Here is a 25,656-nt window from a genome sequence, read left to right on the forward strand (position 1 = left end):
CCGCTTCCGTGACGCCGCGTCCTGGCGGAAGTGAGGGCAGTGATGCGTCAAGGCGGACGCTCAGCTTTATGCTTGGGCGGTAACTGGAGCGGGAGCTGCCACCCCTTCTCCGGGGGCAGCGGCGGGGATCATGGAGGCGGTAAGTGGCAGCGGGGCTCGGGAGTTTCCGTCTCGTGCTCCCTCCCTCCCTCCTCCCTCTCGGCTACTCGGAGGGAGGTTTCCTGCTGCTCCTCCCTTTCCCCACCCTTCAGAGAGAGCTCTGGGGGCCGCAGGGACTTCATTGGGTGGGGGTCTTTTAAGCTAGGCTGCAGAATCATGGCTGAGTTGGAAGGGACTTCGAGGGTCGTCCAGTGCAACCCCTTTTGCCCAGCGCGGAACTCGAACCCAGGACCCGGAGATCTAAGAGTCTCGCGCTCTACCGACTGAGCTATCACATCAGGGCTAGATCGTGTGTGTTGTGTCAGTACCTGTAGCTGTATGTCTCCGTCTACTTTGTTTCGTAAAATTTATGCGCTGCTTGATTGTGAAAAAACCAAACCAAGCCTCAAAGCAGTTCACAAAAAGATAAAACAGTGAAATCGAGAAAGGTTCGTGACCCTCCTAAAACATGCAGAAGTTTAAAAGACTAGAACAGATTAGAATCACTTCAACTTCCTAAGCATCTGGGTTGGCTTATCTAAACAGGAGAGGTTTCAGCGGGTGCTGGATCTTTCCAGAGTACAATGGAGGCGCCTGCTTGAGCTCTCAATAGGTTGGGAGTTCCATAGCTGCCATATTACGAAATGGTCCAGTTCTTACAAGTGCAGAATGGGTATTACGTGGCACCTGTAGTAGTACCATGTAGGCTGATCAAAATGGTCTAGTGAGCACATGTATATATTATATATGTGTGTGTATAGATAGTGTGTGTGTAATTGCTGCTTTTATGTAGTGCTTTTAGAGTGTGCAGAGTGCTCCATGTGAATTATCTTAGGAACCTGCACCTGCATGATGACACTAAAGATAAGTTGGTTGTTATCCCCATATTGTAAATGGCGGGGCTGAGGTGGAGTGACAGTAACTTGTTCCTGGTTGTCAATGCAAATGTTACTGCAGCCTGCTTGTAACTATTCATGCTTAAGACAGAACTATAGGGGTGTAAAAGAATGTCTGGGATGTTGGCGGGGGGGGGGACATAAAGATGCTAGCAGCTATTTCTGTGACTAATTTGAAAAGCTTTAAGATGCAATTAACTCAAGTACATTTGCTGATCTGGATCTCTGTTGCATATCTTCTCCTTAAGGATACAATGAAAAAACCCCACTTATTTTAACTGAGTATAGGATTGCAAGTTAACTTAGCCACCTCCTTCCCTCTTTGGGAATGAAAAGGAGGCAGAGCCAGAGCTGCTTCCCATCCACTGTGACTGCAAAGAAGCCATTTGCCTTGGCAGCAACTGCTGTCAGTAAAAGAAACTTCTCTGCAAATACAGCCTTAACCTCTGAGAACTGTGTGCACTGATGGGATGTACAGCAGCAGTGTCTTCTGATTCTTCCTGGAGGGAACGTGGGGCAGGCAAAGGTCATAGTCCTTTGCAGAGTTAGATTAACTCAATGAGATTTACTTCTGAGTAAACATGGGTATGTGGTGCGATGTGGCCTAGCATGTTGCAGCATCATGAAATATCTGCTCTGGCTTTGTACTTACCCTCCTTTCAAGATAATGTGTGTTCTATTCATAGCGATGCTTCAATGCAACAAGCATAATGCAATATGCCATTAACATTCTTTTTAAAAAATAGTTATGAGGCATTATTATGCCAGAAGCATCTTTTTTAATCCTCCTCAATTTTTCTTTTTAATATTTCTTTTCATTAAATAAAAAACATGGAATTCTGTATCATGTAAGAACTAAGGAAATGAAGAGAGAAAATCAATTTAGTTAAAAGTAAAAATTAAACATAAAAAGGAGAGTGGCTCAAGTTTGGGTTGCATTCAGAATCCCAGGAAGAATAATACTTATTGGTATTGGAGCATAATAACATGCCCCTTTTTGTTTTGCTTTGTAAGTATCAGTCTGTTGTCCTTGGAGGTCTTGTGATATTCTCACTTGAAGCGTTACTAATAATTCTTTAAGTCGTGGTGTATCTCACTGGAGGCATTTGATCTAACCTGATAATTTGCCAAAGCTTTGCGCCCCTGGAAGGAATTTGAAATGTTGCCTCTGCCCTGTTCAACTGGCTTAATTTTTTTCAAAAATCCTGGCTGCCGGGTGCCTCTTTCCTGTGTTGTGGAGGCTCTGGGAGAAACAATGGCATGGTAGAAATTGTTATTGGTGTGCTCAGGCGTGGCCAGGAATAGGAAGCTATAAAGCCTGCTCAGCTTGTTTTCTGTACCAACTGGTGAAATTGTGGGCAGAAGCCTTTACTGTAACAGCAAATGTTCAAGTTCTCTGAAAAGTCTGCAGTTTTCAGAGTCCATGAGGAGGGCAATTTCTCCAGCTGCCTTTAAATCCAATTATCTATGCTCATGAGAGCCTGTCTCCTCTCTGATTCCGTTGCTGTTTGCTACATGTGAGCAGAGGCTTGTTGCCACTGAGCCGTGACCTTCCCTAGTCTAATCCCAATTCTTATTTATATCCCCCAATGGTGCCTCCTGCATGACGCACCAACTGGTGTGGAACTACAGCAGGAGTGACAGCCCACCAGTTCTGGACACTGGCAAGCAAAGAGAGCAGCACACATGGGTGGTGATGGTTCAATAGGTTTGCAGGCTACGTATACGGGGAAGTGCTGGGTTGCAGCGGAACAGTTTTCTTTTAAATGCAGATATTTATCTGTATTGCTCACGCTATGTGAGATTGTCTGCCTGTGGTGTTTGAAGCCAGAGTGTATGTTGAAGCTAAATGTTGGGTTTATGTACACTCATACAGAGACTGTAGTTAAAGAATCCCTGCACATATGTGCCTGAGTTGGGAGTATGCGCAAGTATATGGAGGCTTCTGTAGTGCGAATTATATTTTTAAATGAGACATGAAACAAACAAAAAATTAATAATCCTTTTTAAAATTATAAAGGTGATGGCAACTGACATTCAAGGAATTATAGTTACAAGGAGCATGAACTTGGTGGTGGTAGTAGTAGTAGTAATAATAATAATAATAATAATAATAATAATAATAATAATAATGCCCTGCCTAGGTTGCCCAGCCACTTTGATCAGCTTCCAACTAAATATAATAATATAAAAACACAGTGAAACATTCAAATATTAAAAACTTCATTACAGTGGTACCTCGGGTTCCATACGCTTCAGGTTACATACGTGTGATGGGATGGTGAGCTGCTTGTGCGTAAAATCCTAGTCCCTCAGAGTTTGGCTAAGTCCACAAACCTCTGTCTGTGACGGAGCTCCTTAAGCATGGCTCCATCAGTCGCTCGTTGAATCGGACAGTGGGCGTTTACGGAACTTCTTCCCGCATAAAAGCTCCTTAACGGAAACGCGTCTTCTGGACTCTCGGCGTGACAGTTTCCGGCGAGGAGTGGGTGTCCCTACAGGAGGTCCTGAAACCTCCCCACTATTTTCGCTCGAAGTGTCTCTGAGCCCTCCCTCCGACTCACTTTCCCTTGGAACTCCACTTCTCCCCCTGCTGGTCCCCTCCTCAGCTGAATGGTCTCTCTCACCCTCCGTGAGCCCTTTCACCTCCTGCGTCTCAGATGGCAGTTCCCTGACATCCACCTCCCCTCCAGGGCCCCCTTCACCCCCTTCCCTCCCCTCCTCTACGGGAGGCGAGGGAGCAAAACCCCTGAAGGAACCTCCCTCATCTTCCGAAGTTTCGAACACTTCCCTCCACCTCTTGCTGTTTCCGGTTTCCAAGTACTCCTCCTCATCGGAGTCTGTTCCTCCTTCCAACTCCGATTCCCTGAATCCTTCCAGTTCCTCCTCATCGTCGGTGGTGCCAAAGTACTCCCTCCGGAACCTCGCTACTGGCTGAGGTTTCCTGGGGAACCTTTGGTGGAACGTTTCGATCAAGATCTCGTCACGGACCTCCTCTGCCGTCACCCAGGTGTTTTCCGACTCCGGTTCCCCTTCCCACGCGACCAAATACTCCACCTGATTACCCTTCCACCTGGAGTCGATGATTTCCGCCACATGGTTGCTGCTTTCCCTTTCTTCTATGGCTGGCCCCCGTGTGGATACCCCTTCACCTTCCCCCCTATATGGTGACAGTAATGACCTGTGGAATACTGGGTGCAGTTTCATGTGGTTCGGTAACCGGAGTCTGAAAGCCACTGGATTGACCTGTTGGATGACCTCAAATGGTCCCAATCTTTTGGGTCTCAATTTCTTGCAACCCCCCTTGAACGGCAACCCTTGGGTTGATAGCCAGACCTGACTCCCCACCCTAATGGTTTCACCTTCCCTTCTGCTCTTGTCTGCCTGCCTCTTATATTCTTCTTTGGCCCTTTCTAAGTTGAGTTGGAGTTGACGATGGATCGCTTCCATTTCTTCTACAAAATGTTCAGCGGCCGGGACACTCCATCTCTCCCCTCCTCCCCCTGGAAACGCCCTGGGGTGGCACCCATAATTAGCCAAAAAGGGGCTCATCCCGGTGGACACATTCTCTGCATTATTGTAAGCAAATTCCGCTAGCGCCAACTTTTCGACCCAATCGTTCTCTCTGTCATTGACATAACACCTCAGGTATTGTTGGAGGATACCGTTTGCCCTCTCCGCCTGCCCATTGGTCTCAGGGTGCCTGGCAGTCGAAAAGTTGACCTCTACGTGCAACAAGCTCATAAGTTTCCTCCAGAATCTGGACGTGAACTGTTTCCCTCTGTCGGAGACCACCCTCAAGGGGGCGCCATGCAGCCTAAAAATATGTTCTACAAACAATTTCGCTGTCTCTTCCGCCGTGACTGCATGTGAGCAAGCTACAAAGTGACCCATCTTAGTTAACAGGTCTACTACGACTAGTATGGCGGTTTTCCCCTGGGATTTAGGCAGATCAGTCATAAAATCTATCGATACCGCCTCCCACGGTCGTTCTGGTGTGGGTAACGGTTCTAATAACCCCGCTGGTGCCCGCCTTTCTCCTTTGGCTCTCTGGCATTGGTCACACCTTCTCACATACTCCCGTACATCCTCCCTCACCTTGGGCCACCAAAACTCCCTGGTCACCAACCACATGGTCTTGTGTTGCCCAAAATGCCCCGCTGTGGGATTGTCGTGCAGCTGTTTGAGTACTCTCCCCCTCAATTCCCCTTCGGGTATATATAGTGCCCCTTTGTAATACAATGCCCCGTTTCTTTCTTCAAAACCTCCGGGGTCTTCTCCCTCTCTCCTTAAACCTCTGAGCTTATCCTGGGCATATTCATCATTTACCGTTCCCTCTACCAGTTCTCTTTGCCCCACCCAGGCCGCCCCACACACCCAGTGGTCCTCTGGGATAATATGTCTCTCTTCAGGCGCTCCCTCCCCCTCCAAATATTCAGGTTTGCGAGAGAGAGCGTCCGCTCTGATGTTTTCTGGACCTGGCACATAGCAGATTTCAAAATGGAATTTGGAGAACTCCTGGGCCCATCTCACTTGTCGTTGGTTGAGCACTCGTGCCGTTCTCCAATACTCCAAATTCTTGTGGTCCGTACACACTTGCACCTTATGCTGTGCGCCAATTAGTAAGTGTCTCCATCCCCGGAACGCTTCGTGAATGGCGAGTAGTTCTCGGTCATATACGGTGTAGTTCCTCTCGGATTTGTTCAGCTTACGCGAAAAGAAGGCACATGGTCTCCATTCCGACTTATTGCTCCCTGGCTGAAGCAGCACCGCCCCCACCGCCCGGTCTGAGGCATCAGTTTCCACTCTCATGGGTTTTTGTAAATCCACATGCAGGAGCTGTTCTTCCGAAGCAAATGCCCTTTTCAATTCCTCAAATGCTTGCTCCGCCTCCGCCGTCCAAACGAATTTCTTCTTGCTGCTTAGACAGTCTGTGATGGGAGCTGTTAAGTGGGCAAAGTTCTTGATGAATTTACGGTAAAAGTTCCCAAACCCTAAGAACCTTTGCACATCCTTTTTCGTTTTCGGTGTCTTCCATTCCAGCACCGCCTGGACCTTGCCTGGATCCATGGCTAATCCCTTGTCTGATAAGCGGTACCCCAGGAATTCCACCTCCTTGGTGTGAAACTGACACTTCTCCAATTTCACCCACAGCTGGTTTGCTTGCAGCTGGCTCAGCACTTCCCTGACATCCTTTACATGCTGCTCCTCATTCTCTGAATATATCAGCACGTCATCGAGGAAGGCCACGCAATTCTTGTAGAGCAAAGGTCCCAGGACATGGTTCATGAGCGATTGAAAACAGGCGGAGCCTGATTGCAATCCGAATGGCATAACGAGATATTCAAAAGCCCCCAAAGGGGTGAACATGGTGGTTTTCCATTCATCCCCTTTCTTTATTCGTATCAGGTTGTATGCCCCTCTCAGGTCCAGTTTCGTGAATATCTTTCCCTTCCTCACCCTGGTCAAAATGTCATCAATCCTGGGCATGGGGAAAGTCACTGGTTCTGACACGGCATTTAGCCGCCGGTAGTCCACTACAAGCCTGGGTTTATCCGTGTTTTTTTTGTCCACAAAAAACACTGGGCTCCCCCCCACCGCTCTGGACTCTCTGATGAAGCCCCTCTTCAGGTTTTTATCAATAAACTCCCTTAACTCCTGCATTTCCCTGTCTGACATGGCGTACAGCTTGCCCACGGGGAGCTGGGCCCCAGGGACCAGGTTAATTTGGCAGTCAAAGTCTCTATGCGGTGGTAGTTTATCTGCTTCCCTTTCGCTGAAGACCTTGCTCAGGTCAGCGTATTGTTTGGGCACCTTCCCTTTGTCCGCCACTTCCGTCCCTGCTAGAAAGGCTTTTGCCCCTTCTGGCACCTTTCCCTCTCTGCAGTGTTCCAGGCAATGTGCTGACCCAAAGGAGACCACTCTCTGATGCCAGCCCACTAGCGGGTCATGCAACGCTAGCCAGCTCATTCCCAAAACGACGGGAGCCCCTCCCAGGGTGGCCACATTGAACGCTATCCTTTCGGTGTGCCTGGCCACCCTCATAACCATTGGGACGGTCTGTAGGCTAACTTCTCCTCCCAACAGCTCCCTCCCATCGATCGTGGTCACCTGCAGGGGGTTGCTTAAAGGGAGTGTCTGTATCTGGTGTTCAGCTGCAAACTCCTTACTCTTAAAATTACAGGAGCTGCCTGAGTCCAACAGCGCCTTTGTCTTTAGTGGGTATCCGTTTGCCAGCTCTAGCAACACCTCTATTACTAGGGCTGGTCTTGGAGGTTCCGGGGTGGGCACTTTTACTGCTCCTTGGCCTGGCTGCAGTGCCCTGACGGCAGCCAGGCGTTGGCTTTTACTGGCTCCTGGACTCCCTCCTCCTTCCCCCCAACAGCTCCCGCCATCCCTTGCCATTCCTTTCTTTGCGGGCAGACTCTGGCAAAGTGACCTGGCTGCTGGCAGAGATAACATTTCTTGGCGCTCTTTCCCTCCTTCTTCCTCCCTTCACTGGGATTTGAAACTGCGCGCGCGCGCGCTGTTCCAACTTCCATCGGCTCTCCTGGCGGGAAACTCGGCTCTGGAATCTCTGGAATGCGGAAATCCCTCCAACGCTCTCCTTTCCCCTCCCGCTTCTCCAAGGCTCTTGCCTCCTGGCGCGCTCCAATGGTCAGCGCTGATTTGGTCAGCTGGTCCATAGACTCCGCCCTGGGCGCCCGGGAAAGTTCGTCTTTCACCGCCGAAGAAAGCCCCTCTTCAAAGAGCATTTGAATGGGTTCCGCCGATAGGTCCCATCCCAATTTATGTATCAACATTGTAAACTCAGTCCAGTACTCACGAACCGATCGGCTCCCCTGTTTGCAAGCCATCAATTGTCTGCGCACCAGTCCCTGTTCAATCTCGCTGGAAAACATCAAATCCATGGCGCGAAAAAACTTCCTCGTGTCCTTCAGCATTTCACTATTCCCTGCCATCAGGGGTCTAACCCAGTCTCTCGCCCCCCCTTCGAGATGGCCAATCACAAACGCCACTCGCGATGCCTCGTCGGGAAAGTCGTTAAACTGCAGTTCGAGAGCATACTGCATCTCTGTCCTAAAGGCTTGGTAGTTCCTGGGGTCCCCCCCAAACTTCTGCACCAATCCTGGCATCTTTCTTGCTAGTGTAGCGCCTTTTGCCTTTTCTGCATCCTGCGCCCTCCTTTCTTCTAGCCTCGCCATTTGCAGTGCTAGCTGGACTTCCAACACCCTGTACCTTTCTTCCAGGCTTGGACCCTCTCCAGCTCCTCCTGCTCCCCCGGCTCCGGCTGGGTTGCTCATGATGCCTCTCTGCACAAGCTGCTTTCAGAGACTGTCCGATTGCTGTGATGGGATGGTGAGCTGCTTGTGCGTAAAATCCTAGTCCCTCAGAGTTTGGCTAAGTCCACAAACCTCTGTCTGTGACGGAGCTCCTTAAGCATGGCTCCATCAGTCGCTCGTTGAATCGGACAGTGGGCGTTTACGGAACTTCTTCCCGCATAAAAGCTCCTTAACGGAAACGCGTCTTCTGGACTCTCGGCGTGACAGTTTCCGGCGAGGAGTGGGTGTCCCTACAGGAGGTCCTGAAACCTCCCCACTATTTTCGCTCGAAGTGTCTCTGAGCCCTCCCTCCGACTCACTTTCCCTTGGAACTCCACTTCTCCCCCTGCTGGTCCCCTCCTCAGCTGAATGGTCTCTCTCACCCTCCGTGAGCCCTTTCACCTCCTGCGTCTCAGATGGCAGTTCCCTGACAATACGCTTCAGGTTGCAGACTCTGCTAACCCAGAAATAGTACCTCGGGTTAAGAAATTTGCTTCAGGATGAGAACAGAAATCGTGCTTCACAAGTGTACACATCCTTTACATATCCTTTACTTTCCCTCCCTTCCTATTTGGTCTATTCCTTTTGAACAGGTTATATCCCTCAATTCCTACATTCCAGTCTCATCGCACCAGGTTTCAGTAATGTCTACCAGGTCGTATTTGCCACCCTGTATTAAAAACTCAATTAATCTTACTTGTTTCCCATACTCTGTGCATTTGTGTAGAGACAGACAATTGAAACCATAAGCCGTTCCTCCAGCTACTTCCTTCCTGTAGTATCTTGCCCTTTAGTAGGTTTCTGGAGCAGCTTCAATTACCGTATTTTTTGCTCTATAAGACTCACTTTTTCCCTCCTAAAAAGTAAGGGGAAATGTGTGTGCGTCTTATGGAGCGAATGCAGGCTGCGCAGCTATCCCAGAAGCCAGAACAGCAAGAGGGATTGCTGCTTTCACTGCGCAGCGATCTCTCTTGCTGTTCTGGCTTCTGAGATTCAGAATATTTTTTTCTTGTTTTCCTCCTCCAAAAACTACCGTATTTTTCGCACGATTGGACGCACCGGACCATAGGGCGCACCTAGTTTTTTGGGGGGGAAATAAAGGAAAAAAATTTTCCCTTTATTTTCCCCCCAAAAGCAGGTCAGGGAAACCGAACCAGGTCGAGAAACAGCGGGATAGTGGCGCTGCGCCTCCCTGCTGTCCCCCGAGCTTGTGGGGCTGGCTGATGTCTGCCTGGCGCGCGGGGCGCTCTGCTTCAGGGCACCCCGCCCGCCGGGCGGCAGGCTGCTATCCGCAGCGTGGGGAGCCTTGCAGGGAACTCCTGCAGGGCTCCCCACCCTGCGGATGTCTGCCTGGCGCGCGGGGCGCTCTGCTTCAGGGCGCCCCGCCCGCCGGGCGGCAGGCTGCTATCCGCAGCGTGGGGAGCCTTGCAGGGAACTCCTGCAGGGCTCCCCACCCTGCGGATGTCTGCCTGGCGCGCGGGGCGCTCTGCTTCAGGGCGCCCCGCCCGCCGGGCGGCAGGCTGCTATCCGCAGCGTGGGGAGCCTTGCAGGGAACTCCTGCAGGGCTCCCCACCCTGCGGATGTCTGCCTGGCGCGCGGGGCGCTCTGCTTCAGGGCGCCCCGCCCGCCGGGCGGCAGGCTGCTATCCGCAGCGTGGGAAGCCTTGCAGGGAACTCCTGCAGGGCTCCCCACCCTGCGGATGTCTGCCTGGCGCGCGGGGCGCTCTGCTTCAGGGCGCCCCGCCCGCCGGGCGGCAGGCTGCTATCCGCAGCGTGGGGAGCCTTGCGGGAACTCCTGCAGGGCTCCCCACCCTGCGGATGTGTTCCCGAAGCGCCGGGCGCTCTGCTTTCAGGGCGCCCGACGCTCCGGGAAGCAGGCTGCTATCCGCAGCCTAGACATCCCTGCGGGACCTCCCGCAGGGTTGCCTAGGCTGCGGATGTCTTCCCGAAGCGCCGGGCGCTCTGCTTTCAGGGCGCCCGACGCTACGGGAAGCAGGCTGCTATCCGCAGCCTAGACATCCCTGCGGGATCTCCCGCAGGGTTGCCTAGGCTGCGGATGTGTTCCCGAAGCGCCGGGCGCTCTGCTTTCAGGGCGCCCGACGCTCCGGGAAGCAGGCTGCTATCCGCAGCCTAGACATCCCTGCGGGATCTCCCGCAGGGTTGCCTAGGCTGCGGATGTGTTCCTGAAGCGCCGGGCACTCTGCTTTCAGGGCGCCCGACGCTCCGGGAAGTAGGCTGCTATCCGCAGCCTAGACACGGCTAGCGGAGCGCTAATCCCGAAGCTTGGGGCTGCGGAGCTCAGTGCGCCCCAAGCTTCTGGGTGCCGGCAAGGTCTAGACGGCTAGCGGAGACCTTGCCGGCACCCAGAAGCTTGGGGCGCGCTGAGCTCCGCACGCCCCAAGCTTCGGGATTAATGCAGCGCTCCACTAGCCGTGGGAGAGCTGGGTCTCCCACGGCTAGCGGATAGCTTACTGAAGCCTGGAGAGCGAGAAGGGTCGGTGCGCACCGACCCCTCTCACTTTCCAGGCTTCAGCGAAAGCCTGCATTCGCTCCATAGGACGCACACACATTTTCCCTTGCTTTTTAGGAGGGAAAAAGTGCGTCCTATGGTGCGAAAAATACGGTAGGTGCGTCTTATGGTCTGGTGCGTCTTATAGAGTGAAAAATACGGTATGCAAAATGGAAAGACAAACTTACCCTGTGGAAACCTTCTCTTTCTTGGAAATATTTTCCCCCACATCCTTACATGAGAGGCTATGTGCAGATGTTTTCACATGCCATGATGATGATGATTTATTGAATTTATATACTGCCCTATGCCCGGAGGTCTCTTGATTAACGTTTAATCGGATGCCAGAGGCCATGTAGAATTGTTCTGGAGTTCCCATGTCTGCACTGAAGGCTACAGGCTGATCACCCACGTCCTGCAGAATGTATGTTAAGAAAACTGTCATGAAGCTTGAATGCTGCTGTGAAAGTTACGCTTCTTGAGAACTTTTGTGTGTTCAACAATCTGGATTTTCTTTGATTTACTTGCAGTCCTTAAGACTGAGAACATGGAAGAATTTTGCACACTTCACATTTCTGAAATAATTTTGTTCAGCGCAAATTCATCTCAGAACACCTTCTTGTCACCTGCAGCAAGATGTTTGCTGGTTTTGGTTTCAACCAGTGCAATCTGCTTGGGAAGCCTGCTTTTCTGGTTATCTTCGGCTTACATTTTCTCCTGTAAACACCGTTTTGTGTGTGTGTGAGGTAGAAAGACGTCTTTCTGTAGGCAGACTCCTGGTTGGACTGCAGCAAGAATCTTGGCCCAGAGTTCAGCTTTAAATTGTACTGTACAGGTTTTGTTGCTCAGGTGAGGCTTGGCCACACTTCCCTTTGCCGTGGAGACCTTTCCTATTTTAACATGACCAGGGTCTCCGGGCAGGTTTTGAATGGTGGCAGCTTCCTTCCCAGCTTGGAAGTCGACAGCTGGGGTTTGTCATGCCCTGGAAACTATGCTGACCATTGTGGGAACATAATGAAGTTTTCGTGGGAGAGGGGACAGGAGTCACCGAGGGCACAGTTCCACCCTTCCAGCTGCTGGGAAGGAGCCTGCAGAAGTGCGATTGTCAGCATTTCCTCGTGCTGTGCTCACATTCCCTGACTTTAAGGAGATGGGTCTCCTGAACTGGAGGTCTTAATTGGACAGCAAAGGGACTGCCAGCAGTCTTGTTCGGGGTCAGCTGTGAGATGCATAGTTGCATCCTGGACATAAAAAATGAGAATGTCCTCCCCCTTCACTTACACGAGCGCTCTCTGAGGGATGTCTTCCTGCTGTGCCACCACGTGCTTTGTGGACTTGTGTGTGTGCATGGGCTGTATCTGTGTGTACATAAGTTTTCTTCCTTGCATCATCCTAACCATCCTGTGAAGTAACTAGGCTGAGTAATAGCGACAAGCTGAGCTTCATGGCTGAAAAGGAATATGAACCCGTTCAAATCCCGGTAGCCTGGATGCGCAAGACCCTTGTTTCTTTCCTTTCTGAACTGTTCATACAATAGTTGCAGTCAAGCATCTCTCTTGCATGTGTCTGTCTTTGTGTGTGTGTGTCAGTGTCAGTCAGTCAGTCAATCAATCAATCAATCAATCAATCAATCTTCCCTTAGCTCAGATTTGGGGAAGCTGTGGCTCCCCAGGTGACATTCAGCTACACATCCCATAATCCCTGACCGTTGTCTGTGCTGGCAGCTGCAGGATGCTGGAGGAGTTGTAGCTGATCACCCCTGATCTCCTATTTCTCTGTGTTTTATTCTTTGCAGGCCACCGTTCCTGAGAGTGGACTGGAGAAAAGCCTGCCTTCATCAGAAGGTGAGTGTCACACCTCGGGAGGATGCTCTGGGGTGCTGAGCAGAGGATGGTCTATGCGTGTGATGACATTATGAAGATATGGTGCTTGAAATGTGCCTTTGGAGAGCACTGTTCACCTTTCAGTCAGCAAGACCCTCCTGGATGATGGGATACTCACAGGCCCTATTAGATCGCTAAAGTTTTCCTAAGGGATTCTGACTCACTTTGAGCATGGCTCCACCAATATTTGCTTGGCTTACAAACCAGCCTCCATTTTTCCTTGCCATCACCTCCCCATCCACAAGTCTTCTGGCATCCTTAAAGGTCTTGGGGGGGAAAGTCGGGGATTTCCCTCATTCATGTTTGGGTGGGCGAAGAAAATAAGAAACAGCAGGAAAAGACTTCACTCCCAAGTCTTAGGTGCTCCTTTGTGCCTTCAGGGATAGCTCAGTTGGTACGAGAGCATGAGACTCTTAATCTCAGGGTTGTGAGTTAGGCAAAAGATTCCTGCATTGTAGGAGGTTGGACTTGATTATCTTTGTGTGCCCTCCAACTCTATGGTTGTAAGGCCTGGAGAAGTGGAGTTGTATCTCACTTGTACAGAGGCTTGACTATGAAAAGGAATGAAGGGAAAGACTCACTGCAATTTTTTCTTTCTCAAACCACCATGCACATGAGTCCTAGGCCCAGTGAAAGGGTGGATAAGGCTGTTGAGCATTCCTTTGGCTTGGGATCACTTGTCGCTAGTAAGATAGTGGTCTGTGGACACTTGCCCTTGGCCATAGGCTGACTCATTGTCATGTGTTTTCGCACTCTGAGACTTACTGAAATTTGACATTTTTTATATCTGCCTTCCTACACCCCTCAAGCTTACTCCTCAATCCCCAGAGAGGGTCACTCTAGACCAGGCAGGGGGAACCTGTGGCCCTGGGACTCCAGCTCTCATCAGCCTTTGCTAGCACGGCTAATGGTCAGCAATGATGGGAGCTGTGGTCCAGCCCTTGTGCTCTAGGCCATTGAGCCTTGCATTGCCACCTCACCAAATGTCCAGGGTTTCTTCATCACCGTCTTTCTCTCCAGAACAAGCCAAAATATCATTTTCCCACCCAGAGTGGCTGTCTGGGCAATTCAGAGCAGAAGTAAAGGATGCAATTCCTGCCTTTCCAGGAATGGCCACTACCCCTATTTAGGCTCATAGCTTCTTGTCTCTTTAAGACGCTTTCCTTCCCAAGGCAGGCCTTCAGGTAGTCTCCCAGCCTCCTGCTTGGTGGTAGTGTGGCCTCAACATCCTGAGAATCTCTGGCTCCAGTATTTGAAGGCAAATGATATTGAATGGCTGTGGAGATAAGCTGGAAAACTCAGGAGAAAGGCCTGAACCAGGACGGGTTGGAAGGAGTCATTCGTGCTCTGACTTAGTGGGTAGAAACAGCAGAATGGAAGGTGTAAAAGGCTATATAAAGAAATGCAGATTTGCTTGATTTCCATGATTGTTTTAATGCATGGCGGATTTAGTCCTGATAATAATATCATTACTGTTCTATTGTAAGCTCCTTGAGGCAGGGCTCTCTCTCCCTCCCCACAACCAGCTTATATTATTCTGTAAAGCAATGAGGCTATACAAAGAATAAATAATAATGAGACATAAAAGAACTTGAAGTTCCCCATGCTAACTCTTGGATGAATGGGAACTCCTGCTCTGCAGACTTGCACTCTTCCTCCATGTGCCTCTGCACCATAGGAAAGGTAAAGGGACCCCTGACCGTTAGGTCCAGTCATGTACGACTCTGGGGTTGCGGCGCTCATCTCGCCTTACTGGCCGAGGGAGCCGGCGTACAGCTTCTGGGTCATGTGGCCAGCATGACTAAGTCGCTTCTGGCGAAAACTCCAAATCTCATGCTCCTTCTTTGCCTTCTGTTCCCTTTTGAGAGGTGCAGAGCGTTTTGGCAGTCTGCACTCATAGGCCCCTTGTGCTTGTTTCCGCAGCAGATGAGGATTCCGGCAGCGGCATCTACACATGTTTCATGAAATCGCATCGCTGCTACGACCTCATTCCAACGAGCTCCAAGCTTGTGGTCTTCGACACTTCTCTGCAGGTGGGTAGCACCATGTTCTTCCAGAGGGCAGAGGAGGAGGAGCCTCTAGCAGGCTTCCAAGATTCCTAGCTTAAAGCCTCATTCCTTCTTAACAGTTGGCCACAAAGTGGGGACACCCACAGACAAGAGCAGGGTTTCTGCATAAGTGGGACAGAGTCTTTGAGCTGGCTTCCAATAACGGAATCAAGTGGTTGAATTCGCCCTGCTGTGTGACTGTACTTTTTGTTTGACTTTCAGGTCAAGAAAGCCTTCTTTGCGCTGGTGACTAATGGTGTGAGAGCCGCCCCCCTCTGGGACAGCAAAACACAAAGCTTTGTAGGTAAGTGTATCTCCTCTGGAGCACACAAGACAGATATCTTTTGTCTTCCTGCCCACCCCCAGTTGACTGCTTAAGCTGAACTCTTTCCTCCCTTTTCTCTGCCGTATAGGAATGCTCACAATCACGGATTTCATCAACATCCTTCATCGCTACTACAAATCAGCCATGGTAAGTACATTTTGGGCAATATCATCCCCTTCTACGTTAAAAAAAGCCAATATATACTGAGATGATTTTGTCTGGAAAGTGGTCTTTAATACAGAATTGTCAGCTGCCATTGACTATTTTGAGTTTCCCAAGAACAAGTTTCTAGCCCCTAGGACTTCTGAAAGTTTTCCTCTGCAATGAGTGGGTGGAAACATACAGATTAGAGAGGGTGAGTTTTGGGGATGGACTTCAGTTTTGGTCTCAGGAGTGTTTTTCTATTCTGTTCAATAATTTCTATGCTCCAGTCAGTTCCAGGATGGTTAGCAGTACAAAACAGAGCGTAACAAATCTAAAAATAATACATTCAGTAAAAAGAAAAGAAAAAAGAAACAGCAGCAATAAGCTCTTCACTCATTGTGGACACTGATGTTACTCTCTGGAGTCCAGAGCTCTAGTCAGCTGGCTCCTGCCTCTGATATTGGTGGGGTAACGACTTCTTCCATAGCTGGGATATTGAATTCTACCCTGAGTTCCCAAAGCAAGCTGGAGCTCCCAACACTTGCAGAGGTGGCACAAAGGCCTGTGGCTTCCGCTGCATTGATGATCTACTCTGTTTCTGGTGTCTGCAGGTGCAGATCTATGAGCTGGAGGAGCACAAGATCGAAACATGGCGAGGTGAGGAGAAGGAGGGTGTTGGTGTGGGGCAAGTACAATACACAGCACTTCTGGAGGGGAAGAATTAGAACCAGAAGAATGTGTGTCGAGTGTGTCCAGCCATGGTGGAGAAGGAGTTGCTATGCATTTGGCAAAGTGCTTTTCTTCCTCCATGGTTTCCAATTCATGCTCTCCTTCCCCTGGCCAGCAGGAGGAGCTGTAGGTTTCTCTTGCTCCCCATGCATAGAATCATAGAATTGTAGAGTTGGAAGGGACCCAACGCAGTATCTGTGTTTCCCAACACTTTGGTTCCATTGCATAACTGAGACTTTGTCTCCCACATACAGAAGTCTACCTGCAGGACTCCTTCAAGCCCCTGGTCTGCATTTCACCTAGTGCCAGGTAAGAAGCTCTGCCAATATGGTTGGGGGCTAAACTGTGTCTGCATTAAAAAAAAAAAGTCTTGCCAAGCTCTTGCAAATTTCTACCATCGCCCCATCTGGCAGCCTCCTCGTTTTGCCCTGCCAAAGCCGCCACCAGTCAGTGGATTCCTCAGTCATCTCTTGCTCCTGGACTGTAGTGATTCTGCCTCTTGTGCCTTGGTGGTCCTCTGCACAAACGCATTCTGATCTCCTTTCTTCTCCAGTACCTCCTGAGTTGCTCAGGCCACAAGCCCTGTGATGAAAGCAGGTTACTGGTGCCAAGCTAAATGCATAGAGAGAGGGCTTTGGCTTGTATCCAGCAAAGCTCTCCCACTGGTAGAAGGACATCCCCTTGTGCAATGCAACTTCCCCTTCCCCTCTTCTCCCCACATAATTTGTGTGTGTGTGCATGGGGTCGTAGAAGGAGCAGAAATTCCACTGGTTAGGGGGGAAGCCCTTGTGCAAACCAGGCAACCTCAATGGATACAACCCCATACACATGTGGGTACTACATGCATCCACATGCAATATTGGCATCCTGAGAACCTCAGCTTCTCTTTTATGAGTTTTCTAGCTCTCTTGGTTATGAGGAGAAATTTAGAAACAAGGGGACCATTTTTAGGCAAGGCTAGACAATAGTGGGATTCTACATAGTTCTTCCCTAGAAAGCTTTCTGCCCTGCACCTTAAGTCCATTCCTTGCCACAAAATTATTTGCAAGCTGAAAAGAAATGGTCCTTTAAGAGACAAGGATAATGTACAGATACTTCATTTAAATGCTTTTGAGTGGATATAACTGATCTACAGTCCTTATTAGAGTTCCTCTCACAACAGTCCTGTTAAAAGGAGGTGACTATTACTGCTGCATTACAGATGAGGAACTGAGGCTGAAAGATGGTGAACTTGCTTTATGGCATAGATGGGAAACTAGTGGCCTGCAGGGTAACTCTGAGCAATTTTTATTTGAACCCTGGTGTTCCCACCAAATTTCAGTTGAGGTGTGGTAAACTATTTACTCACAGCGATACGTTTTCCAGTTGTACAAGAGAGAAGGAGGGACTGCACTTCAGCGTAACACCTCTCTCTCTTTGATTTTTCTCTGTAATGTCACAGCTGTGCTTGATCCCATGTGTTGCTGCATGAAAGTAAGCCCTTTCTGCAGGGGTGGGGAACCTTGAGTATTCCCCATGTTGTTGGACTACAACTCCCATAATTCCTGACCGTTGGCTATGCTGGCTTGGGCTGAGGGGAGTTGGGCGTCCAGAGCCACAGTTTCCACATCCCTGCTGTAGTTGCGCCAAGTTTCTTTAGAAACCTGGCAACCTGTATGGATTTTTTGTGTGTGACAACGTACACTTTTGCCCTCCTCCCTCCCTGGCCGCTGTCTGGAAACTAGAGCAGCCCCAGAGAATAGAGAATTAGGCTATTCCTGTTCTAGGCCCCCCATAAGGTCTATGAGATAATGATATTAACTCATTATTATGTTCCTGGGACTACTTGGATTCCCATCCTGCCATCTTTCCCAGTCAAGAGGAAGGAATTGTGAGATGGATTCCCCCCCAATATGCAACTAATTTTTTAAAAATACGTTTTTTGTTAAAGATTTCTTAGTTTACAAAAATATGTGCATTGTCTCTTTTTCAAGTTGTGTTTTCTACAGATGTTTCATTTGTTGTGAGACATTAGTGTTACATACAGTATATGCAACTGATTTTCATCATCTGTTTGTGAGTGACTTTCCCACAAAATGGTGCCCAAAATGGATTACAACATATCAAATGAACAGTTGTGAGTACGGTAATTGTCATTCCACAGTGGTTCACCACAATTCACTTACATGCCTCAGATGGTGGTGCTATTCTTTAAGTATTTAGTATTTATTATGTCTGTTAGTCACTTATATACAAAAGTCTCAAAGTGACTTAGCAAGATAAATACTAGCTACACCTCTCACTTGTGGCAGCCTTCCTTCCCAGCTCTCACTGGTGTCTTCCTTCTCCCTCAGTCCTCTCCTTGGGATAAGTTGGACCATCAATTAAATAGAGCAAAACCCAGAAGTCATTGCCTCTCCTCCAGGAATCCCAGATGCACCTCCTCTTTCTCTCTCTCTCCCTCTCCCTGAGCTTTTGACACATCCCTTGTCAGGCTCCTGAGTGTCCTTGTTGCTTCTCATCTGTGATATGCTTCCCCCAAACTTGTGACTTCCAGCCTGTATGATGCAGTCACCTCCTTGATCCGGAACAAGATCCACCGCCTGCCTGTCATCGACCCTGACTCTGGGAACACGCTGTACATCTTGACCCACAAGCGCATCCTCAAGTTCCTCAAGCTGTTTGTGAGTGACCCCTGGCGCAGGCCAGCTCGAATATTTACGGCTGGCGTTGCTGCATTCCTCTACCGTCCCTCTGCCCCGGAGCTGTTTGGCATAGCTGTGAGGTGCCATCTTGTTCCTTTTTGTCCACAGAGTTCCAGGTTGCTATAAGAAACTGTATCTTCTTATCCTGCAGATTGCAGAGTTTCCCAAGCCAGAATTCATGTCCAAAAGCATCGAGGAGCTGAAGATTGGCACCTATGAAAATATTGCCATGGTCCATACCAACACCCCTGTTTATGTGGCGCTGGGCATCTTTGTACAACAGCGGGTTTCTGCGTTGCCTGTGGTGGATGAGTCAGGTGAGGTGCATCTCTGCAGGGAGTGGAGCTCAGCCAATGTAGACAGTCAGGGTTCAAGCACTTCTTGTCTATCAGTGGGTTATATTTTAAATCAGTCTCTTGGAAGCAGCAGTGTGAACGAGAAGCTGCACTGTGTTAAAAATAAGAACTGGATAAGTTAAAGCCTTTTAACTTGAACAACTTTCCCAACGGAATAATTACAAAGTGATCTAAAATACCTTGGAAAGATTCCCCAGTCAAATGTCTGGGTAGATACAGGTAGGTAGTCATGTTGGTCTGCCGTAGTCGAAACAAAATAAAAAAATTCCTTCCAGTAGCACCTTAGAGACCAACTAAGTTTGTTATTGGTATGAGCTTTGGTGTGCATGCACACTTCTTCAGATACCTGGGTAGGTAGATATCACAAGATCTAAATAATTCATCTAAATACAATCATTAAAAGTTGATACTTGAAGTTAAAAGTGAATTGAACTGCTGGTCACAGTGGAATACACCTTGGCTAAAGAAAACCATTGTTCTAAATATGATAATCCTACCAAAAGTTATATTCATACTATTGAATTTACCAATAAGAGTTCTTCCTGAAGTTCTTGGTAACTAGCAAAGGAGCTTTAAGGATTTTATTTGGCAAATGAAAACAGTAGCCATAAAAACTCAGAGGAATAAGAATGGAGAGATAGCCGTTCCACCTATTACAATATATTACGAAGAGGCTATATTTGCTCACCTGAGAATGTGGTTCTATCCTGACAAGTTATTGGTCTTAGAACAGATTAATATTTTAGCAAGTTTAAAGAATATCTTATGGTGTGGAACACAATTTAATAAAGAAAGGATTAGCTCAAACCCATTTATATCAGCTATGCAGAATAATTGGTGTACACTACAAGCAGAAGGAAGATACATTTTATAATAATTAAATAAATACCTTTTTATAATATAATTATAATTATTGTAATGTTATAGTACTATAGTATAATTATTATTATAATTAAATACCTTTTCTAATAATTAAATGAAGAAAATTTGCTTGGAAACCGGTATTTTTGGAAATTGTATGGATTTATGGAGCTTAGGAAATTATTTTAGGAAGATGCTGTACTGGTGTTTTATAAAACTATATGTGTGGTTTCTCTTGGCTGTTTATTTAGTTTAGTTTATTTTTTAAAAAAGATTATAGAATGCTTTACGTGCCCATTTTTGTTTGTTTGTTGAAAGGTCAGGGTTTGCACCCGTGAAATAATAACTGTTCATGTTCAGGATCTGGCTACTGTGTGTGGGGTCAGAAAAGAATTTCTTCCTCTGCCAAGTTCTAATTGGCTAGTGACCTAAGAGTGTTTTTCCCCTGTGTGGGTTGCTATTCTTCTCGGAACCACCTCCAGCCATTGATCCTGTAAGCCGCATTTTCTAACACACCTGCTTTTTGCTTGTAATGCATTGCACTCCGAATTGTGGGGGGTAGTGCAGCCAATACAGTCATTGCAGCAGAGATATGAACAACATAAGATATCAGGGGAGGGAAGTGAGTAAAATATTGAGATCACCTCACAAAACTCCTATCTCTCTTTCAGGCCGGGTTGTAGACATTTACTCCAAGTTTGATGTCATTGTAAGTATCTCCCCTGTGTTTGATGAATGCAGCTGGGATAGCTCAATTGGTAGAGCATGAGGCTCTTAATCTCAGGGTCGTGGGTTTGAGCCCCGTGATGGGCAAAAAGATTCCTGCATTGCAGAGGGTTGGACTAGATGACCCGTGGATCCCTTTCAACTCTGCAGTTCTATGTTTCTATGCATGGGAATACATTTTGCTTTGCTTGCAGGCCCTTTCTCTCCCCAAATATTTTTCACGGGGCTCCATTTGGGTGTTAGGCATACCTGCAAAACTGGTGTGGTTCTAAGCTCTGGATGTTAAAGGGGCCAGGAAGCCTCCGTTTCTCCTTTCCCACAGCAGAGAAAGTGTTGGTGATGTGGGCTAGTAGCCAATAGGATTTGGTTGGTGGCGTTTTCCTCAGAGTCCAGTTGACTTGAGTCAGGAAGTAATGTTTCCTTGGCTCATGCTGGCTTAGGCCACAGTAACATCACACATTTAAGTTACTATGGGATCACCTTAAGCAGTTATAGCTTTTCCCAAAGAATTCTGGGAGCTATAATTCATTAAGGGTGCTGGGAGTTGCTAGGAGACAAACTGCAGCTCCCAGAATTAATTGGGTGAAGCTATGACCAGTTAAAGTGGCATTGCAGTACTTTAAATGTAGGGTGTGAATGTGGCCTTTGTGACCTTGGAGTCCCACCTCTTCATTACCCCTTTCCTCCATGGAACATGACTTGGCTCACTCCCTTAAATCTCCTGTGGGAATTTACTTTTGTTGACATTCTTCACTGCAGCTGCTGGCTGCTGATACAACAAGGTCTAACTTGTGTTGGCATCACAGAGCACTGATGAAAGAATAATCCTGTATTGTTGCAAGGAATGCGCCTCTGGTCTTTCTGTCTTATCTTCCTGTAAATGTGCTGCAAGCAGCCCTAGCATGGAAGCACACCACACAGATTAAAATTTCACAGAGTGGGGAGTAACATTCTCCCACATTCTTGCACATGGACGTGGGGGGAACAGACTTTGGGAGTCGCATGAAGGTCAAGTATGCCACCAGATCTCCTAACCTTGTCTGTCTTCTCTGTGACTAGAACCTGGCAGCAGAGAAAACGTACAACAACCTGGATGTGACGGTGACCAAGGCGTTGCAGCATCGCTCACAGTACTTTGAGGGTGTGCTCAAGTGTTACAAGCATGAGACTCTGGAGACAATTATCAACCGGTTGGTGGAGGCCGAGGTAATCCCTGTTGTTAACTCCCTATCTGGAGTTAAAGCACTCAGCAAAGTTGAACTTAATAGAGGCAACTCCCCGTTTTATGCTGGGATTAGGTTCTGAGGCACCACGTGTTTAAGTGAAATCACGTATATTGGGAACACAGTTGAAAAAACCTGCAAACACTATAGTTGCTGCCTCCTTGCTCAGACCCCAACTCTCCACAGGCCTCAAAGGGCTCCTGGGATTGCACTTGCAAAGGCTCATGGGCGCTGTTTTCTGCCATTTCCACACTCTTTTAGGGCTGCTTTTGCCCCTTTTCATGTAGCTTCCGAGTTTGCAGTGATACGCGTTTGCATGTGCATTGAATGTGCATAAATGGGGAGTTGCCTGTATTGAATCCCGATTGGAGGAGCACACTTTACCCTGGATATGATCACACCGAGACAGTCTTGAGTTTAGGAAAATAAGAAAGCAACGTTTATTACAGGGAATATATGTTGGATAGGAAAAATACTGGTTCTTTCTAGCTACGGTGGAGATTCCTTGAGCCATGCTTGCTCTTACATCTTCACAGGAGAGACACAAAAGGTGTCTCTTCTCCCAAGTTGAGGACAACGGAGGAGGAGGTATGAATTGCTTATCAAGTCTAGCACCTGATGGAAGGTCAGCACAGGTTAGGTCAGCAAGGACAACAGTCTAGGAAACTTGGAGGTTCCTCTCTCTGCCGCCTCGTTCCCATACAGACACATCAGCCTCCAGTGCAAGCTGAGTTGTAGCACAACACTTCCAACAAGCCCTTCCTCTCCAACTGCTCCTTGGCCACTCTGTTTCAATAAGGCAGCTGTGGGGAACTTCTGGGCCTCCATATGTTGCTGGACTACAACTCCCATCATCCCTGGCTGTGAGCCCGGCTTTCTAGGGCTGATGGGAGTTGTAGGGGCTAAAGATTCCCCACTCCTGCAGCTGGGGAACTTAAATGGTAATACAGGGTAACTCAGGGTACCCATGTGCCAGATTTTGTATGGGTTGATTTCCCCACCTCCTGGAAAAGGTAATGATGAAATTGAAATAGTTATTTTGGTTTCTTTGTGGAAGTAGTTAAATGAAGGTGCTTCTACAACAGCTGAAATTTGGTGCGCACATAATCTGACAACTGAATACGAGGAAAAGTTGGCCAATGGGACTTTTTTATGGGAGAGTCTTGCCTGAAACCTGGGGTGTGAGGACGAGTTCAGAACAGCATTTGTCAGCTAGTGAAGTCCACACTTTATACAGCCTTATTCGGATTGACAAGGAACCAAAGGTGCCCTTGACTTGCTGTTTAACCACGAACTGTTATGTAAAAGGTTGCTTATCACTGAAGGATGGGATTCTCATTTCCATGGAGAAACTTGGAAGGCTTTGAATAGCATGAGAGAGTATTTGCAAGGGAAGAGAACGAGTACCAGAACACCAAATTTCTTTTTCATATAGACTTGGGGACAAATAGATACAAATTTTCTACTTATGTATTAATTTACCCCATTCACACCTCACTTTTCCCTGCAAGGAGCTCAGGTCAGTACACAGTTTCTTCTCCCCTCTGTATTTTGCCCCCACAACAGCCCTGTGAGGTAGGTTAGATGACTGGCCCAGTGTCACTTGGTGAAGTTCATCTCTGCATGAGGATTTGGACGCGGGTGGCGCTGTGGGTTAAAGCCTCAGCGCCTAGGACTTGCCAATCGAAAGGTTGGCGGTTCGAATCCCTGTGGCGGGGTGCGCTCCCGTCGTTCGGTCCCAGCGCCTGCCAACCTAGCAGTTCGAAAGCACCCTAGGGTGCAAGCAGATAAATAGGGACAGCTTACTGGCGGGAAGGTAAACGGCCTTCCATGTGCTGCACTGGCTCGCCAGATGCAGCTTGTCACGCTGGCAACGTGACCCGGAAGTGTCTGTGGACAGCGCTGGCTCCCGGCCTATAGAGTGAGATGAGTGCACAACCCTAGAGTCTGGCAAGACTGGCCTGAACGGGCAGGGGTACCTTTACCTTTACCTTACCCAGTCCCAACGCTCTCTGATCACTAAACCAACCTGGCTCTCTAAATCACTACCACCCCTAAATCTTGGCTGTGTCAAGCAAGTCCTCACAGGCCTTTTCTGCTAACCCACAGGTTCATCGGCTGGTTGTGGTGGATGAAAGCAATGTGGTGAAGGGGATCGTGTCCCTCTCGGATATTCTGCAGGCCCTGGTCCTGCCTGGCGGTCAGAAGCCCTGACTGCAGGAGGGCTGAGCCCCCCACCGTGAACCTGAAGCGCGGAGCAGCTGTCCCTTCTGCATCGCCCTTTTGGCCAACCAGCTGAAGCCCAGAGCAGGCTATGCGGCCAGCCCAGTCATCAACCAACCCTCTGTGGGGCTACTTCCCATGGTATTTCCCACCTCACCAGGCTGTGTGTCTCCTCCTTCCCCGTTTTGGTTGCAAAGGAGCCCCCAGGCTTGCTTGTTCCCTTGAGCTAGGTCTATCGAGGGGGCCCCTCCAGCTGCAGGCTCAGGTGGGCTGTACTTGCCACGCTTGGAGGGGAAGAAAAGGGAAACAGGCTTCCTGGGACAACTGCAAAGGAGATACATGGGGAAGGGGCCACCTGAAAAGCCCAAACACACACAGACACTCAGGAGGTGGACCTCGGCAGGTGCCTGGTGGGCAGCATAAGTCATGGCAACTCTTGAGTGGGCGAACTGTGTGTTTGCGTAACCCCTGTATCTCTGCATGCCATACGGGCGCAGAAGGGAATTGTAGGTGAGAAGTCTCCATCCTAGTGCCACTTTGTCGCTTCCACCAAGCAATACTCTTTCCCTCCTAGTCTCTGCACAGGTTGGGGGGGTGTTTCTGTTTCAGAGTTGCCATCCCCTGCTCTGCCCTTCCCAGCAGCAGAACCAAACCCCATTCCGTAAGTTCCTGAATGGCGCAAACGAGATCTTCGCAGGAGCTGAAAACCACTTTCCAGGTCCTTGTGATGAGCCTGCGGTGGCCGTTGGCTGTCCAGAGTGCCTGAATTCCTGCTGATCTGTTTTGGGGCAGCCTCAGTAGCTCCTGCTCACCTTGGTCTTGAATATATTGCCTATCAGTCCTGCCTGTCAACTTAGCAATGATAGGACTCTGTATCTGTGCTCTGGCAGAGAGAAATGTGGTTGTCCATAGGCATATTCAAGCTCTCCTTTTGAGGCAAAAACAGGAGTGCTTTTGAGAATCGGCACCTAATTCTTCCTTACCAAACCAGAGGCAGTTGCCTAGTCCCTCCACTGCACAAGAGTATTTTTCTTGCCATAAAACTCACCTCTTTGTACATTCCTACAACTGCTCCCCATGTAAATTGTGCAACATGTATTTTTGTAAAGCCACGGTTCTGACGCTCCGTCCACACTCTTCCTGTTTTCTTTGGCTGGGAGGGGGGCAGTGGTCGTTCTCCGTGCTCTGCCTCAACTTGGAACTTTTAAAAATGATTTCGGCTCCATGCAGGGGATCCTTCCGGGGCCCTTCCCTTTGTGTGATGTCAACTACTATTTGTTTTATTGAGATTCTGTACTTAATAAAAAATTGAGGTATCCTCTTTCAGTTTGTGTTGTCTTAAGAGCAAATGAACCATCACAAACAACAAATATTTTCCCACAAGGGATGAAAACTCTTTCCTGATTCAGGTGACTCTAGTTCTAGGGTTGAGTTAAGCGGGAAACATCCAGGGCTAGACCAAGGCAGTATGTTGCCTGAGGTGACCCTCTTCCCAAATACCCAAGGTCAGTTAGGTTACTTTGGCACTGGAGAGAGAAAATCCCACAAGCGCCTCTCTGTATACAGTTAAGAATAAATAACCATTTGTGG

General features: G+C 48.6%; 1 protein-coding gene across 1 annotated transcript; it reads left to right on the plus strand.

Moving 5' to 3' along the window:
* Nucleotides 1–11: 11 nt before the first annotated feature.
* On the plus strand, nucleotides 12–25,387 carry PRKAG1 (protein kinase AMP-activated non-catalytic subunit gamma 1). Its single transcript, XM_053371233.1, has 12 exons — nucleotides 12–139; nucleotides 12,660–12,708; nucleotides 14,671–14,780; nucleotides 15,018–15,099; nucleotides 15,209–15,267; nucleotides 15,876–15,921; nucleotides 16,248–16,302; nucleotides 18,530–18,656; nucleotides 18,829–18,994; nucleotides 20,566–20,603; nucleotides 21,680–21,826; nucleotides 23,953–25,387. The coding sequence occupies exons 1-12, from the start codon at nucleotides 131–133 to the stop codon at nucleotides 24,055–24,057; spliced, it is 993 nt and encodes a 330-aa protein (XP_053227208.1). The 5' UTR covers nucleotides 12–130; the 3' UTR covers nucleotides 24,058–25,387.
* Nucleotides 25,388–25,656: the final 269 nt, after the last annotated feature.

Source organism: Podarcis raffonei, chromosome 2 (genome assembly GCF_027172205.1).
Source record: "Podarcis raffonei isolate rPodRaf1 chromosome 2, rPodRaf1.pri, whole genome shotgun sequence".
Taxonomy (NCBI): domain Eukaryota; kingdom Metazoa; phylum Chordata; class Lepidosauria; order Squamata; family Lacertidae; genus Podarcis; species Podarcis raffonei.

Bases quoted from the DNA above. Each gene is read 5' to 3' on its own strand.
- PRKAG1 (XM_053371233.1), top strand. The intron at 15,268-15,875 runs GTAAGTACATTT...TGGTGTCTGCAG, and splicing joins GCTACTACAAATCAGCCATG to GTGCAGATCTATGAGCTGGA. The intron at 20,604-21,679 runs GTAAGTATCTCC...CTCTGTGACTAG, and splicing joins ACTCCAAGTTTGATGTCATT to AACCTGGCAGCAGAGAAAAC.